This window comes from Rhinichthys klamathensis, unplaced genomic scaffold, assembly GCF_029890125.1.
Source record: "Rhinichthys klamathensis goyatoka isolate OS25496 unplaced genomic scaffold, OSU_Roscu_1.1 h1tg000235l_1, whole genome shotgun sequence".
Classification (NCBI taxonomy): Eukaryota; Metazoa; Chordata; class Actinopteri; order Cypriniformes; family Leuciscidae; genus Rhinichthys; species Rhinichthys klamathensis.
Window position 1 is genome coordinate 830,708 of NW_026606758.1, and position 16,567 is coordinate 847,274.

The 16,567-nt window shown below is 38.5% G+C and overlaps 1 protein-coding gene across 3 annotated transcripts in view; it reads left to right on the forward strand.

Annotated features, from left to right (window-relative positions):
* The window catches only part of atrnl1a (attractin-like 1a), a 261,486-nt gene that overhangs the window by 166,763 nt on the left and 78,156 nt on the right, over nucleotides 1–16,567 (forward strand). For all 3 annotated transcript variants that reach the window (XM_056265511.1, XM_056265510.1, XM_056265509.1), the window contains one exon: nucleotides 8,789–8,867. In XM_056265511.1, the coding sequence (XP_056121486.1) occupies nucleotides 8,789–8,867 (79 nt within the window). The remainder of the gene's footprint in view (nucleotides 1–8,788; nucleotides 8,868–16,567) is intronic.

The following is a 16,567-nucleotide window of genomic DNA, read 5'->3' on the forward strand; positions in this document are numbered from 1 at the left end:
ATTTTTAACTGTCAGGTCAACACAAATGTCATCTAACGTCATTCCAACCTTTACATATCAATTTGCTTATCACAGAAAAACAGAATGTCGCTATGAATAAACTGACATAAGGGTAAACTGCTATGGTTTAGTCATGCCGTTTTTCATTATAACCGTTTTACTTATTTGATACACAGCTTTATTGGTTTTATTAATGGAGTGCGCTGGAAAATGCACCATAACACTGTAACTTTGACACTGGCCATTTATCTTGTATGTATCCATATTTGTGTGGAGTAATTTCCAGCGGATATTATTGTGTAAGCGCGTAGGCCCTGACATTCACAAAGGTTGAGGTCATGGCAACAGGGATGCGATGTATGCTATACATATTCTTGGATATATTATCCAGGATGAATAGGGAGAACACTTTTTTTGTTTGTTTTGCAATTATGGGCATGGGAGTGTTGATAGATATCAAAGTTGAAGCTAGAGGCTGTAGGGCTTTGTTGTTTGGTGTGCATTTAGTCTTCTGCAGGCGAGGGACACGTCTAATGTAATTCATCTTGGCATTTGAGGGAGATTGGTGCGTATACTTTATATCCCTCCCCTTTTTTCTCTCTTTTTCTCACTCCCTCATATCTTCTGGCTGTGGATTCACAGCTCTGGTTCTCTGTCGAGAGTATACTTGGAGTTCAAGCCAAGTGCTTTCAAAGCCGAAGTTCAGTCAAATGACCGACTGTTTTACAAGGCCAAAACAGATATCAAGCTCTGTGGAAAATATTCTATTGTGGTAAATAAATAGAGTATGCTGCACTGGCACACTTAAGTTATTTTAATTACACGGATGAATAGTGGTGTTTGTTTGTGAAACAGAAGTAAGTAGCATTGAGTATTGATTTGGAGCTCTGTCACTTAAGCCGTCAGTGTTTTCTCTGTACTTTGGTTCCGTGGCTTGGCTGACAGTTTGTTTATGAATTTGTAGGATTTTGGGGAAAAATAAATGAGAATGTTCTTTTCGATAGAACTGGATACAGTGTCCAGAAATGAGAAAGTATAAATAAATAAATAATTTAACTAATATATACACTCACCGGCCACTTTATTAGGTACCCCATGCTAGTAACGGGTTGGACCCCCTTTTGCCTTCAGAACTGCCTCAATTCTTCGTGGCATAGATTCAACAAGGTGCTGGAGGCATTCCTCAGGGAGTTTGGTCCATATTGACATGATGGCATCACACAGTTGCCGCAGATTTGTCGGCTGCACATCCATGATGCGAAACCCCCGTTCCACCACATCCCAAAGATGCTCTATTGGGTTGAGATCTGGTGACTGTGGAGGCCATTTTAGTACAGCGAACTCATTGTCATGTTTAAGAAACCAATTTGAAATGATTAGAGCTTTGTGACATGGTGGAAGTAGCCATCAGAGGATGGGTACATGGTGGCCATAAAGGGATGGACATGGTCAGAAACAATGCTCAGGTAGGCCGTGGCATTTAAACGATGCCCAATTGGCACTAAGGGGCCTAAAGTGTGCCAGGAAAACATCCCCCACACCATTACACCACCACCACCAGCCTGCACAGTGGTAACAAGGCATGATGGTTCCATGTTCTCATTCTGTTTACGCCAAATTCTGACTCTAACATCTGAATGTCTCAACAGAAATCAAGACTCATCAGACCAGGCAACATTTTTCCAGTCTTCAACTGTTCAATTTTGGTGAGCTCTTGCAAATTGTAGCCTCTTTTTCCTATTTGTAGTGGAGATTAGTGGTACCCGGTGGAGTCTTCTGCTGTTGTAGCCCATCCGCCTCAAGGTTGTGCGTGTTGTGGCTTCACAAATGCTTTGCTGCATACCTCGGTTGTAACGAGTGGTTATTTCAGTCACTGTTGCCCTTCTATCAGCTCGAACCAGTCTGGCCATTCTCCTCTGACCTCTGGCATCAACAAGGCATTTCCGCCCACAGAACTGCCGCTCACTGGATGTTTTTTCTTTTTCGGACCATTCTCTGTAAACCCTAGAGATGGTTGTGCGTGAAAATCCCAGTAGATTAGCAGTTTCTGAAATACTCAGACCAGCCCTTCTGGCACCAACAATCATGCCACGTTCAAAGTCACTCAAATCAACTTTCTTCCCCATACTGATGCTCGGTTTGAACTGCAGGAGATTGTCTTGACCATGTCTACATGCCTAAATGCACTGAGTTGCCGCCATGTGATTGGCTGCTTAGAAATTAAGTGTTAACGAGCAGTTGGACAGGTGTACCTAATAAAGTGGCCGGTGAGTGTATATATATATACATTTTTTTAAATATTTTTTTTTAAATTTCAGGATTCAAAGTTATCTCAACAGGAAGATGATCACTTATGTACAGTCTATTGTCGAGAGCAAAACTGCATAACATTTGAATATAAGTGAAATTACCCTGCATTGATTTAACTGAACATTTATATGACAATATTTAAACACTGGCCAGCCTCTAGTACTGCTACAAAAGTAAGTGCACATTCCCTTCAGTTTTTTTGGCCTTTAAAGCATTTTCTATGTCTGGATGTCACAGTAACCGTGTAACTCTGACTCCCTAACCTGATTGGCTGTCAGGATGATGGATATACCACAGTGCACCAGACATGCTAAAGAGGTAAACAAACACTTCTCTAGCGGAACACAAGTGGCCCTGGTAAACTACTTACTACAGAGATTAAAGCCAATTATATCTCATATCAACTTCATTCTGCATTCACAATTTGTTCCATTCAAAGTCGGATGTGGGATATTCCTACTTGATGTCTATGCTCTTTATCTATAAAGGCATTTCATTGCTCGCTGAGCGGTTGTTTGTTTGTCAACAGAGGGGCGTCCCATCAAGCACATTTTCGAGGATAAACAAGGATGTTCTGCAAGTTAATAGAGGATCATTTACAGTGTTTTACACATCTGTATTTACAAACATTTGCCTAAACAAGTCTGCTTATCATTTGATGTAGCATCAATACTGCAAATTTGACTGATTGATGCATTTTATTTGCTTAAAACTTAATGTTTATCATAAACTTTGTATCTCATTGGGTGCCGCCATACTTTTTGAGGTTGGAAGTCAGAGAGTTAGCAGTATTGAACCTCTGGTGTCAATTAGTTTTATGACTGGGTTTTTGGTGAAATGCTTGAAATTAAGTTTGTGGTAACAGGCTTAATATATTTTCACATAGATCAGCAAAGCCCTTTTTTTTTTATTTATTTGCTTTTTAGCTTCTTACTATTTTGGCTTCAAAATTCATAATTGATTTTAATTCATGTTGTTGATTTGTGAAGATTATTTTGATGAATAAAACGTGTTAGAATAATAAATAATTAATTTTTGCAATAATCCAAAAGCCAATGTAATAAGCTGAGGGATCCATGGTGATACTAGCTTTCGTGTTGGCTTAAAAAATGACGTCATCCCAGCAACTGTTTAATGGAAAGCAGCATTAGTATATTGTCAAAAAACTTGGTGGAAGAATACAATTATTATATTAAAGTTAGCCAGTAAAACATTTTTTTTTTCATTATCTTATTCATGCATTTGATTAGCATATTACCTCCAGCTCCTAACATAAACTTAATTAGAATTGCATTTCTCAAAATCTTCCTAAAATTTGAGAACACCCTCCTGAGAGACTGTAGGCTGCAAGCCTCAAACAAGTAGATGGATATTTGTCTCTTTATGTTTCATCTAGCTTTGATAAAGTTGATGAGCTTTTTAATCAGTCTGTAAACTCTGCTGTCTGTCATTCTCATCCATTCCCAGAGGTTTTTTTTTCTCTCAATCCATTCAAATATTTGTCTTCTAAACAAAGAGACTGTTACACAGACTAGGTAGAAAAAGTATTCATGAAAATAAAGACAATTAAAATAATAAATGGCACAATGCGATTAAAAGAACAGTACATAGTGTATGTATGTTTAGAAGAACCCCTTTTAGACATACAGTAACTGGTGTGTACTTAGAGCAAAGTCTGTACTTTTGAAGTCTGTAGTCCCTCATTAGCTTCGAAAATGCCTTTTGAATATGGTTTCTTTGAAGAGTTTCTTTTTTGCCGTCTCTGCTCTCTTAGAGCTCCAATAAATGAGCAAGAAAAACAGTAACAATTAAAGACCGATTAAGCCTTTCACCCACTCCTCCAGCTAATTGGTGACACCGCAATTCGGTTTTGCCCAATTACACGCACTCTTTTTCTCTCTATATTGATTAACGTTCATCCACCTCTCTTTTTTCCCTCCTGGCTTCAGTCAGGACAGAAGTTATCCACGGCCTGAAGGGCGTGCTCATATCGCCGTTGATGTTATTAGCGTCCTGAATGCCTGTGCTTCACTGGCTGGCGACTGGAGGCAATTCATTTGACTTGTGTAACTGACTAAAGCTTGTTCTCTCCCACTTCTTATTTGCGTGTAATGGGGCTTTTGTCCTCTGTACCTGAGTGAATACAAGATTATGCATTATTGTGACTCATAAACATAAGCTGGACCGGGGTGGGATGACAGATAGATGCAGGAAGTGACTGATGGTGTGCATGTTTATATCCTCAGCTAAGGTTGTCTGTATTGATTGTAATCCTTGTAGGCTGTTTGCTCTCTCGGGCAGCTTTGGTAGATTGCCTCACCTCTTTCATGCTTCAGACTATTGTTGCTTCCTGCAAAGATTACTACTACACGCTGATCGGACTCTACAAAACGTGAATGCATTTTTTAAATTAATTTCCTTTGCCATGTATTTATTTAATATATTACTGTATATATTTTTAATTATAATTTTTTTGAATTATATTTCATTATATATAATAATTATATACACACATCGACCACTTTATTAGATACGCCTGTTTAAATGCCCGTTAATGCAAATATCTAATCAGCCAGTCTCATGGCAGTGCATTTTTAGGCATGCAGACATGGTCAAGATGATCTGCTGAAGTTCAAACTGAGCATCAGAATGGGGGAGAAAGGTGATATTTAAATGGCTTTGAACGTGGCATGGTTGTTGGTGCAAGACGGGCTGGTCTGAGTGGCCTACTTCAGAAACTGCTGATCTACTGGGATTTTTGCGCACAACCATCTCTGGGGTTGTTGATGTCAGAAGAGAATGGCTAGACTGGTACGAGCTGATCGAAAGGCAACAGTCACTCAAATAACCACTTGTTACAACTGAGGTCTGCAGAAGATCATCTCTGAACGCTCAGTGTTGCGCCTGAACGCGTTCATTGAACGATAGTTCATGAACTCGTTCATATTTTGGGCGAACGTGAACTGAACGTACTGTATTACTGCCTGATGAACGTTACTGTGAACGCGTTCATTCTGGTGTCTGTGAACGCACGCTCTCTCAGTTTAACTTCGTTCAATAGGGTGCCAGATTTCTATAGAGCCTTCCAGGCGAAAACCCGGCTAAAACCATGGCTAAAACACACTTAAACAGGCCTTAAAGCTGCCGTCGGCAAAATTTTTTTGATCATATTCAGTGAAATCGACACTATAATCTGACAGAACAACATAAATAAAGTGGTTTTGGAAAAAAACCCGAGCTTCTAACTCCACCTGGAGCGTGTTATTTGTTTTGCAAAAATCCACAGCTCCCGGTTCATCATGTCCAATCAGCGTAGGGGGGGTGTGTGAGATCTGACTGTCAATCACAGATCGGGCACACGCCACCCCTCGCGCACGTTACAATCACATGCACACGCCTGAAGTTCGCGCAGTAACGAAGAGTGATGGCGGAAAATCAAGTAAGCTCATTTAGAGTATAAATGACGTTAGCAATTGCAATCTAATTGCGTCATCAAAACAAAAAGCAGCATGTAGTCGACAAAGTATCGAGGAAGCGTCGTATCGAATGATCAGTTTTAAGACAAGGTCGGTGAGGATGGGAAAAATCTTACATTTCTGTGCAAACTTTGCCCGTCGATAAAATAATTGCTGTCTGTGGTTGTATATAGGTTGTGGCAATAATTTAAAAAAAAAAAAAAAGCTCGCAGGAACATATGGAAAAAAAGAACTTTGAACTAGTTCATTTTTTTGGAACCGTGAAAATTGTGAAGAATGAACTATGAACTGAACTAGTTCATTTTAAAATTTGTGAACTGAACTTTGAACTAGTTCGTGTAGAAAGTGAACTTTCCCAACACTGTGAATGCTCAACAAATCGGACCTTGAAGCAGATGAGTTGCAGCAGCCGAAGACCACACCGGGTGCTACTCCTATCAGCTAAGGACAGGAAACTGAGGCTACAATTCACATGGGATCACCCAAATTGGACATTAGAAGATAGAACCCTGGTGTCTCGGTTTCTGCTGTGACTCGCACACAGGGGCGGCAGTGGCTCAGTGGTTCATGTAGGTTGTCTACAAACCAGAAGGTTGGTGGTTCAATCCCCGGTTCCACCTGACCAAGTGTCGAGGTGTCCATGAGCAAGACACCTAACCCCAGCTGCTCCCGGCGAGCTGGATGGTGCCTTGTATGGCTGACACCGCTGTCGGTGTATGAATGAGTGAGTGAACGGGTGAAAGTGAGGCAAAATGTAAAGCGCTTTGGTGGCCATTGGGTCTGTGAAAGCGCTATATAAATGGTCCATTTACCATTTAGATGGGTCAGAATTTTTCACAAAGCTGATACTGGTTTCTTGCATGTGTGTGAGTTAAAGCATTTTTTTCTTTATTTTTAACATAAATACTAATATTGTAGGATTTTTTCTATTTTGAAAACTGGTTCTCTTTCTCTCTCTCTCTCACACACCTACACAAAACACTACACCTGAATATGTACAGCAATTGTAACTCAATACTGAGTTGCTAACAAAGGAAAAAAACTACTGTTTTTTAGTTGGCCACTTATACTCTATAAACCTAAAAGTTTCATAATAGTAGGCCTACCTTAAGGGTATATATTACTCTACTCTAGTAATATGTACCTTTTAGGGGTAGATAAGTTGCTAAGTTGTCATTGATATGCTGGCATGCTTTAAAGGTACAACAGCACATTTTGCACATTTTTTTTTTTCTGACAAGGTACAAATCACTTTAATTTCCAGATGACATGTCCACTTGAATGTCCTGCCTGGTTTTATTTAAAATGGCGACTACCGTCAATCAGGACATTCGTCATACCACTTAAAAGAATGTGCTTTTATAACCTTCTCATTGAAAGTGCTCTGGCAGTATTGGGCCTCATTCTCCATCCATTAGATCTATTATCCAGCTCGTTAGGAATTAATTGCCCTCATCATTAATAGATTTAATAAGGGACCTCTGACTTGTGCTGATTGGGTTTTGAAATATGGTAGATGAAATGGTTGAAAAGGCAGTTTCAGGCTCTTGCATTACCTCAACTACACTATGATTAGTCCAGAGCTAATTTTAGCGTTTGAACAGCTTCAGATGTAATGAGCTAGTCCCCTTAATATATGGTGCTTAAGCAAAGAGACTAGGCGAACAATATTAGAGCCCAAGACGTCCCCAAGATGTGCACTTGCAGTAGGATTTAAACCCTTCCCATGGTGCAAATTCAAATTCGCCATCGTATAATACCCCATATACTTATATTATACATTCCATATTTTTGCAGAGCCTCACAAAGCCTCAGATTGTCTAATTTGAGAATGAACATTCTTCCTCTAGGCAGTGTCTCTGTGGAGTTGATGGTATGTATTTGTAATAATGCTGGCTGAATGGAGGCTCTGTTTGAATATGAATGATGGGTAGATGACATTGTCCCCAGTTGCCCCCTGTTCCTCTGATGTTCATGTCAGTATTTTGACCCTTTGTTAAGCTCCACCCGCCTTTGATTACCATGTGTACCATTAGTTTAAGTGAACAGACTTTTTCATAACATTTCTACAATGCACTGCAATACTGAATTTGCTAGTGCCTTTGAAGTTGTTTACATTTAAAGGGGTCATGACATGAGAAATCAAATTTACCTTGAAAAAAATGAGAATATACACCAATATTGATATTTTATTGACATGCGTTTGCAGGTGATTTTTTTTGCGTTATGGATAATTTAATTACAACTATGCGACAAATTAGGTTTGCTCACAGTTCCCCAGAAACATTACAGGACGTAAAAACAATTTTTTTTTACAAAGTCAAGCACTTGTAGGTCTTCGAGGCGATTGTCTTAATTTCTTTATATATATATATAATGTGACTCAATCCTCCCACATTGCAGGCACACATTCTGACATTTGTTCACCGGTGCTTTATCATACTTCAGCAGCAGGTGCTGGCCGTGAACCGAGGATAAAAACAACAACAACAACAACCAAATAGATTGTGTACTGTATGACCACCAAATGTTTTTTTCCTTTTGCTTTAGTTCCATGCATTTATCCCCTTCTGCCAATTGTAAGTAAAACACAAAGAGGGATTTCTGCTTTTAGATGTCCTTTCACAACAACCATTTCTACTCAAGGTCGACTTTCTATAACATCACACATCATCTAAATTGCTGAAAATAGCCATTGAGCAGTCTCGTGTACGTGTGCGAGAGGAAATCAGACCTGTTGCAGTGCAGATGTGCTTGTTTTTCACTGCACTGGACGGTATTGCGTAAATGATTGACGTAACGGTCTGTTCCATACGGCATTGATTCTTTCATGCTGGATGAACTTGTTTATCATTGATTGTGTGATTGAAATACAAATATGTAACATCTGTCCCCAGTCCAGCCTAGAAGGTTAGTGGAATGTTATCCACAATAGCAATTACGAACTCATGAATCTTATTTGATTGACTGATCTATTGATTTTCCATGTGTCTTGTCTCCAGCTGTTTCCTGTCCCTGCTGCTGGTTGCTGCTGTGGTTTGGAAAGTCAAACAGACGTGCTGGGCATCACGCAGGAGAGAGGTAACATCTGCACATTAGCACTTCCTGTGCTCATTGACATGTCCATTCTTGTATTGGCTATTGCCTGCGTCTTCTTTATATGTTGCCCATGATTTCAGGTTTAGAGCTGAAGTGTTTAATACTATGGCTCAACCAATAGCAGGAGTTTGGGCCGGGTCTTTCAGTTTGCAGTTTGTGCAACCAATGAAAGGCAATTTAGCTTCAATGTGTTTGAGTGGCCATATGCATTTGCATTTACAGGTTTGTATTCGCTAGGATGTTATTGCTTTTACCATCTGTGACCTCCCATGATGCTCCTGGGTATGGTTGATCTTTCTAAACCGTCTTATGACTTTAACCTCATTATAGTTTATGAAACTCACTGTCATGTGGCGTTACTGTGCCCAGATGGGAGGACACTGGGTAAAGTTGCTCATTTTATAACGCATTCCTCCCAGTGTCTGATGGGTGTGTAAATGTCACCCGCATGCCAGCCGAACTGCCGCCTTTTAATGAGAGAGGCGCAACAATAAACACCACCATTTTCCTTCATTACCCGTCTTCACAAACCAATTAACCCTCACGGGGCTCATGTAAAAGGGATGGATTAGTGTGATTTATCTGTCTAAAAGCCACAACAGATGCCACCTTCTCTCGCTTTCTCTCTTTTTATTTCTTCGTTTGTGTGTCATTTTAGAGGCTACGTAAATGCAAATGGGAATTTGCAAACGAGTTGTCATCGAGCCTTTCATAATCAATACAGTAATCGAGGCCACTGTAATTGAAAGCATATCGAGAGGCGTAAGTGTGGGTTTATCAGAGTTAAATGCATGCTGTTTTCTGCGATGGCTGTCACAGTTGCGGTTTTTCTTTTCATCAAATATCTTCTTGTAGAACGAGCATTTATATAATGAAATAGTTAAAAAAAACACAAAAAAAACAAGCTTCACACTTCATTCAGTGCCCGAAAAGCCATTTTGATCAGAGAAATAGAAGCACAATGTGATTTGATAAGAAAGCTACATTAAATAATGAATCAATTTAGAGTGCTGTGTACTTCGTTGTAGGGTTTGGCATGAGAACCCGAGTGATAGCCCTGATCATGAAAACAATTTTTTTCATTTTCAAAACACTTCACACCAGTTGAAATTCAGTAACTGCTATACAGTACATGTCAAAAAGACCTCATTTTTTTATTTTTCCTCGGTGGCTCCTTGCAAGTCAATTCTTCAGACAGCAATTTGTGTCAACACTGTTCATGGTGGTTTCAGTTCAGGTCAGCACAAAATGGTCTGAGCTGTATAACAGGACGTTCACACAGGGCACGTTCTTCCTTTCAGAGAGCTAGATGGAGCGCAACTGAATGGAACAGAATGCATGGGGTTTTGAGACTTTTTTTTTTTTTTTGAGAATCACTTTTTAAAAGTGCTCCTTTCAACTTGACAGCACTTTAAAAATGCAGCATTTGTGGTGCAAGGCACTGAATAAAAACTGCAAGATTCGATGCAATGGCCAAAATGTGACCACCTGACACTCAGTTAACTCTTTTCCCACCACTGATGAGTTTTTCTGGTAATACATGTTTTCGCTGTTATACAGTGGGGGCCTTTGTTACGCATCTTTTTAAATAGTAGCAAATCTCCGGATCCCCAAAAAAATATGAAACCGAAACAAGCGATCTCACAAAGTCTTTGTCAAAATTTTTGATTTTTGTTCAAAATGTTGCTTTTTTATGAGACTTCCCCACATTCAAGTGTTGATAAAAAATGCATAAAGCTAGAATAAAACATTACAGTACAGTAAAACATTACAAATGAAAGGTAGGTTTGTCAAGACAAAATTTGAATGTTGAGTACATTTGAAGGTTTTATAGGCTTTACAGACAGACAGAAAAGTATATCTGTTTGAAATATCATCTATAGGAGTTTGTAGTTTATTTTTATATATTTGACAAAATTATGAACTAGGGTGGAAGAACACATTGTTTCTCACAATGCCTGTTGAAATACTTTAAATTGTAATTTAGTCAATTCCACTTCACATAAATCAAATTCCTGTGGGTGTGGCCAGTTAAATAAAGTTGAATAAATCTTAAGAGACCCAGTCTTCAATTCTGAATGTTGCTGTAGTAGAGAAAGTAGGAATGGGCATTTGGCTACTCCACTGATATTAAAGCAACTGCAATCTTAAGTATTCTTACAATGGAAGCTGTACATGTTTGTTTGTTTGTGTGTGCATTGTGTATTTTGGATCTTAGTTAGCTGATATGTCTACATTATTTATGAGGTCTGTCACATATCGGCCAAGCCCTGCTGCTGTTGCTGCTGTAGTTCCACCAAACCTCTTTCTGCTGCAAACATCCACAGTCATTTTTCAGAATGCCAACACAACAGAGCTCAGGTGTCAGGCAGCGGTGATGTCAGATCCAGCAGTATCTGTCCCACACCGCTCCAGTCATATCCATAAACAGCCAAGTGCTTTTGGCCGGCTGTAGCATCTGATAAAGATCTTGTAGCGCAGACTTTATCTCTGCTGTGCCTTGTGTTTATGTGGAGGCTGATAAGTTGTGATCTCACAAGTTTTATGGAGAGCCGCATCACTCCACTCCCTACTGCTGCTTAATTGTGTTGCCTCATTGTCAAGCCTCATTGCTGACAGCGGCTATCTTGTGATTTGCCGCGTCGGATACTTCAAGCCCGCCATTGCTGCCCCTTCATCACTCCCTCTCTCTGAAGCCATCAAGTGGGAAATTAACAATGCAAATCAATGGAGCTGGATGGTGTATTTTTTATGATCCTCTCTCTCTGAAGTATTTAGAGCATGAATGATTATTTCGGAGATAGATTACGGACGGACGGCGCCGTGAGCACTCAGGGAATCAGTCAATATCCTCAAATGGGCTTAATTCATTATTTCGTTCCTCCTTTCTAAAGTGCAAAACATTGAGGGGGGAGGGTGGGATTTTCATTTCATTCCACCAAATGTAATATAATTTCTTTGCAGCTGCGATCAAGGGGATATCGGTCTCAGTCTGTCGGCACATGGATGGAAGTGATATATAGAGTAGCTGTGCTATTTTTTTTTTTTTTTGCATTGGCAAAATCCATAAAATTCCCAATGGGAGAAATTCCATGCTGATTCCTCATCCGAAAAAGGAAGAAATAATGTAATCTCTCCAGTATAGTTAATTATGGATCATAACCGAGAGTGTGGAAAACAAATTTAGAACTGGGTTTATGATAATTACTCTCCCAACAATAATTTCTGGATATGAGATCAAACAATCAAAACCACTTTGAAATTCTAATGATGATGCACAAGACGTCTTGTACAGATGTCTATGAATCTCCTAATAGGGTCTCCCCCCAGCAGACAGGGATTTAGCACTATTTTGACAACTAACCTCATTAAGTTTTGCTGTTGTCTTGCCATAAATGTATAAATAAACAAAAAAGACCCTGCGTGTGTAACTTTTTTTCAGTTTTTTTTTTTGCTCTATAATTCATGCATTGGTTAATACAAGCTTTCACTGGCCTAGACAAACATGGTGAAACTGAACACCAAGTGACGTGATTGTTAAATATACTTAGCCTGGTCTGCTGGTCATATTAAACATGCACTGTATTTTCTAGACGAATCTAAGGCGCTACAGCACCACCACCAAATGAGGATTATTCCCAACTGCCGCCTTGTCGCCTGTTCAGTTGTAAACACACTGCGTCCCCTGTCAGCCAGATGTTGGCTAATTTTATCATTTGACAGTGGCTCATTCCACGCCGATCGGCCAAACCCCTATACGCCAGCACAGAGTACAATGAATTGATGCTAATTTATGAAATATCAGGTTGTTTTGAGGCTTGAAGTGGGTGTGTTTATTTGACCTTTCTGCCACAGTATGGTAATTAGTATAATTCCCTGTTACAGGAATGAATTATTTTGAACAAGATAGTCCCATTTTCTTCAGACATGGATTAGCATATGTTTAGGGGTTTTATCTATTTAAATGATTTTAATTGTTAAATATTTAGAAGTTGTGATAAAATTATGATGCTTCACCTTTTGTTTAATAAAACTTTTTTTGTTTGTTTTTTCGGTCAGAATAGCAAACAGTGAGGTGGTCTTTGACACTGTTTATCTTTGAAGCCAGGGTTTATCTGGCCTGTTACACATTGTAAATATCATTTCATATCGCATGAATTCCCTTATAGCATAACATCATGACATTGGATTTCATTATTATTCAGTTATAGTTCAGTTTTGCGATGAATTTCTCGTAAAATGCTAATTTCTCCGCTATGTTTTTATCCTGAAAAGGCATAAGCCATCTCAAATATTAACCTTGTAATATCTCTATCAAACATCCCTAGGAAAGCACAGATTGAGTGCCACTGTACACATTTGCGAAACCTTTGTACTCAAGGTTATATAAGGTCTTAAAAGATGGTCATCTCTGGCAGCTGAAATGAGGATGTTGAAGTGTCAGTATTGCTACATATAGAAGTGGCTGCTCTTTACAGTGTTGGCTAGCAGTGCCATGTTATCAGCTCCGAGCAGGTGAGCGTCTTTATCATCATCTAAGGCTAGATTAGCCCGAAGGTCTTGTCTGCTTTTCAGAGGCTTCTTAAACACCAACATCAATCTTCAAAGCAGCAAAATCAGTCTCACCCTCTGCTTTTAGCTCCCAGGGACAAGACAAGGACTCTTCTGAGAATGCCTCAAAATGGTGTCCGAGATCTTAAAGCACAGGTGTGGGTGCCTGAGTTGAATTTCATGTGGCTTTTTTTGGGTTGATACTGTGGCTTTTACTGTTGGGATAAAGAGAAGATAGATCCAACTTAAAATCAATAATTATGTACTATGTACTATCTGTGATTTTCAGATTTTTAAAAATGTGTAAATCAATAATATAATATAATAATTATAATTCAATATATACTTTTCAAGACGCATACCGGTCCATTTTGTCAGGTCCTTTTTCTTACTTCTTATGCAATGTCTTGTGATTTTGTTGCACTTCCCTTTAGGCAAAATGGGCACATCCTATTTGGCAAATATCAACTTATGTCTTCTATTCTCAGCCTCCTTAACCTGACAGAGGAGATTTGCCGATGACACAGAAGACTTAGACAGAAGAGGGGAACAGGGCTGTCTGCTCAATTACACGTTTGCTTAGTGAGCAGTATAAACGTTAGCCTGTTTTCAGTCAGCATAGAGCACTGCGGATTCAAAGAAACAAGTCCTCGATAAAACATTTAAATGTTGCATTTGCCCCAATTGAGTAATTTTCAGCATCACCATGCACTGTCTGTGGTTTAGAAACAATCTATAATAGATAAAAGGCTTCATACAACACATAGCAGTCAGAATCACAGTAGGACAGATGGATGCACCTCTCAAAACTCAAAGACTTAAAACAATTTCAAAGGTTTTACTAATAATTGTGTCCTTTTTTTTTTCTTTTTTTTTTACCAATTTTACCATCCACAATAATTACTGGTAAGAACATATACACCACCATTTAAAAGTTTCTTGGTATGATTTAAAAAAAGAAGTTTCTTTTTCTCACAAAGCAGCCTCATTAATTTGATCAAAAATACAGTAAAAACAAAAATACAATTTAAAATTGTTTCAATTTTTTTCAAATTAAAACAGTTTTCTATTTTAATGTATTTTAAAATGTAATTTATTCCAATCCTGTGATGAAAAAGCTGAATTTTCAGTATCATTACTCCAGTCTTCAGTGTCATATGATCCTTCAGAAATCATTCTAATATGCTGATTTATTTATAATATGATTTTTTTTTCAGGATTATTTGATGCATAAACAGTTCAAAAGAACAACATTTATTTGAAATATAAATATTTTGTAACACTATACATCTTTACTGTCACCTTTGTCCTTGCTGAATAAAATATAATAAAAAAAAAAAAAAAACCTTATTGACCCCATTTAAAAAAAAAAATCTCTCACATAGTCCTTTCATTTTGACTATTGACTATATAATTGTTTTCCCCATTTTAATAAAAGCCATTTATAGGTTTATTCCCCCAAAATATGTAAACACTTTCTGTTGATTTGAGCCTGTTATAGCAACTCTTGCTCAACCACTTCAAAAAAGCACTATCTGTTTTTCTGGCAGATGGAAAACTGTCATAATTTAAATTACTTTTGGTGGCCCAAAAATTATGCACGTGACTGTGAAGGTATACTCTGAACTTTGAATTTAATTTTATTATCAGTTGTTGTTCTACATGTACTGTGTCAAGCCACGTTCGATTGCTTTTCTAAGCAACAACCACTTTCCAAGCCAAAAACGTTTTCCCCACTTTTGAGTTTTCAGGAAGCGATAGAGATCAGAACTGTGTGATCATTCTCGTGGAGAATAAATGGCAGAGCTCAGGTTGTCCTGATTCAGGAAATGAAAGCCGTGATTAATATTATGAGGTGGAGAACAGGCTCTCTTAGACAGTATTGTTTCCTCAGTTTCAACCCTCCTCTGAATAGCATTCAGCAAGCCCGTTTTCAATTGCACCTTGTCGTGTTGATGCATAAACAAAGGACGATTTGATCAGGGCCTCTGGTCTTGGATTTTGCTTTGTTATGTGTGTATGAAAGGTTTGGCTCTCCCTTGTGACCTGGACTCGCAAAGATTTAGAGAGAAACACTGCGGCGTGTGGATATCAGAGAGGAGCTTATGCTTTATGCATTAGACAGACAGAGTTATTCCCTATGCACATGCAGTCTGTAATATAACAGGTGCTTGTTCTCAGTAAAAGATTGACTTTCGAGGTTGTGTCAGGGTTGTGTGCGTGTTAGTGCCGCAGTCTCCTCAGGTGAACGTGAGCAAGAGGTAGAGCGTGTAACAGGAGCAGTGGTCTGCGGTTAGATAGCGCTTGTCACTACAGCATCTTTGCTTGAGTTCACACTGGCCTCTGTCCAAGCTCTGCTGCAGGATCATCTCAGAGTATGACAAGAGTGTTCAGCAGCATCTTGTTCACATTTTGTAACATTTGTAAATGATTCTCTTACCTTTCACACTGTCCAACAAACACATATGCACAGATTTAGGTCAGGCAAAAATAATCATGCCAAGATTTATAAGGATCTACAATCATTCCTTATTTGGTCCTAAGAGTGCCTGTTAAAAGTAGCGAGAAAAACCTCAAGATGCCAGATGTTGTTTTTCAGGAGGGAATGAATTGCATAAGCTGATAGCGCTGTTCAGGGGTGTATGTATATATATATATATATATATATATATATATATATATATACACTACCGTTCAAAAGTTTGGGGTCAGTGAGAATTGTATTTTTATTTTTTGGAGGAAAGAAATCAATACTTTATTTATCAAGGACAGTAAAGACATTTATAATGTTACAAAAGATTCTATTTCAAACAAATGCTGTTCTTTTGAACTTCCTATTCATCAAAGAATCCTAAAAAAAAAAAAAAAAAACTGTACAACTGACAGACCAACAACTGTTTCAACATTGATAATACTAATAAATGTTTCTTGAGCATCAAATCCTCATATTATACTGATTTGTGAAGGATCATTTGACACTGAAGACACTGACACTGGTGATGCTGAAAATTCAGCTTTGATCACAGGAATAAATGACACTTTACTATATATTCACACAGAAAACAGCTGATTTACACTGGAATAATATTTAATACTATAACTGATTTTTGTTGTATTTTTAATCAAATAAG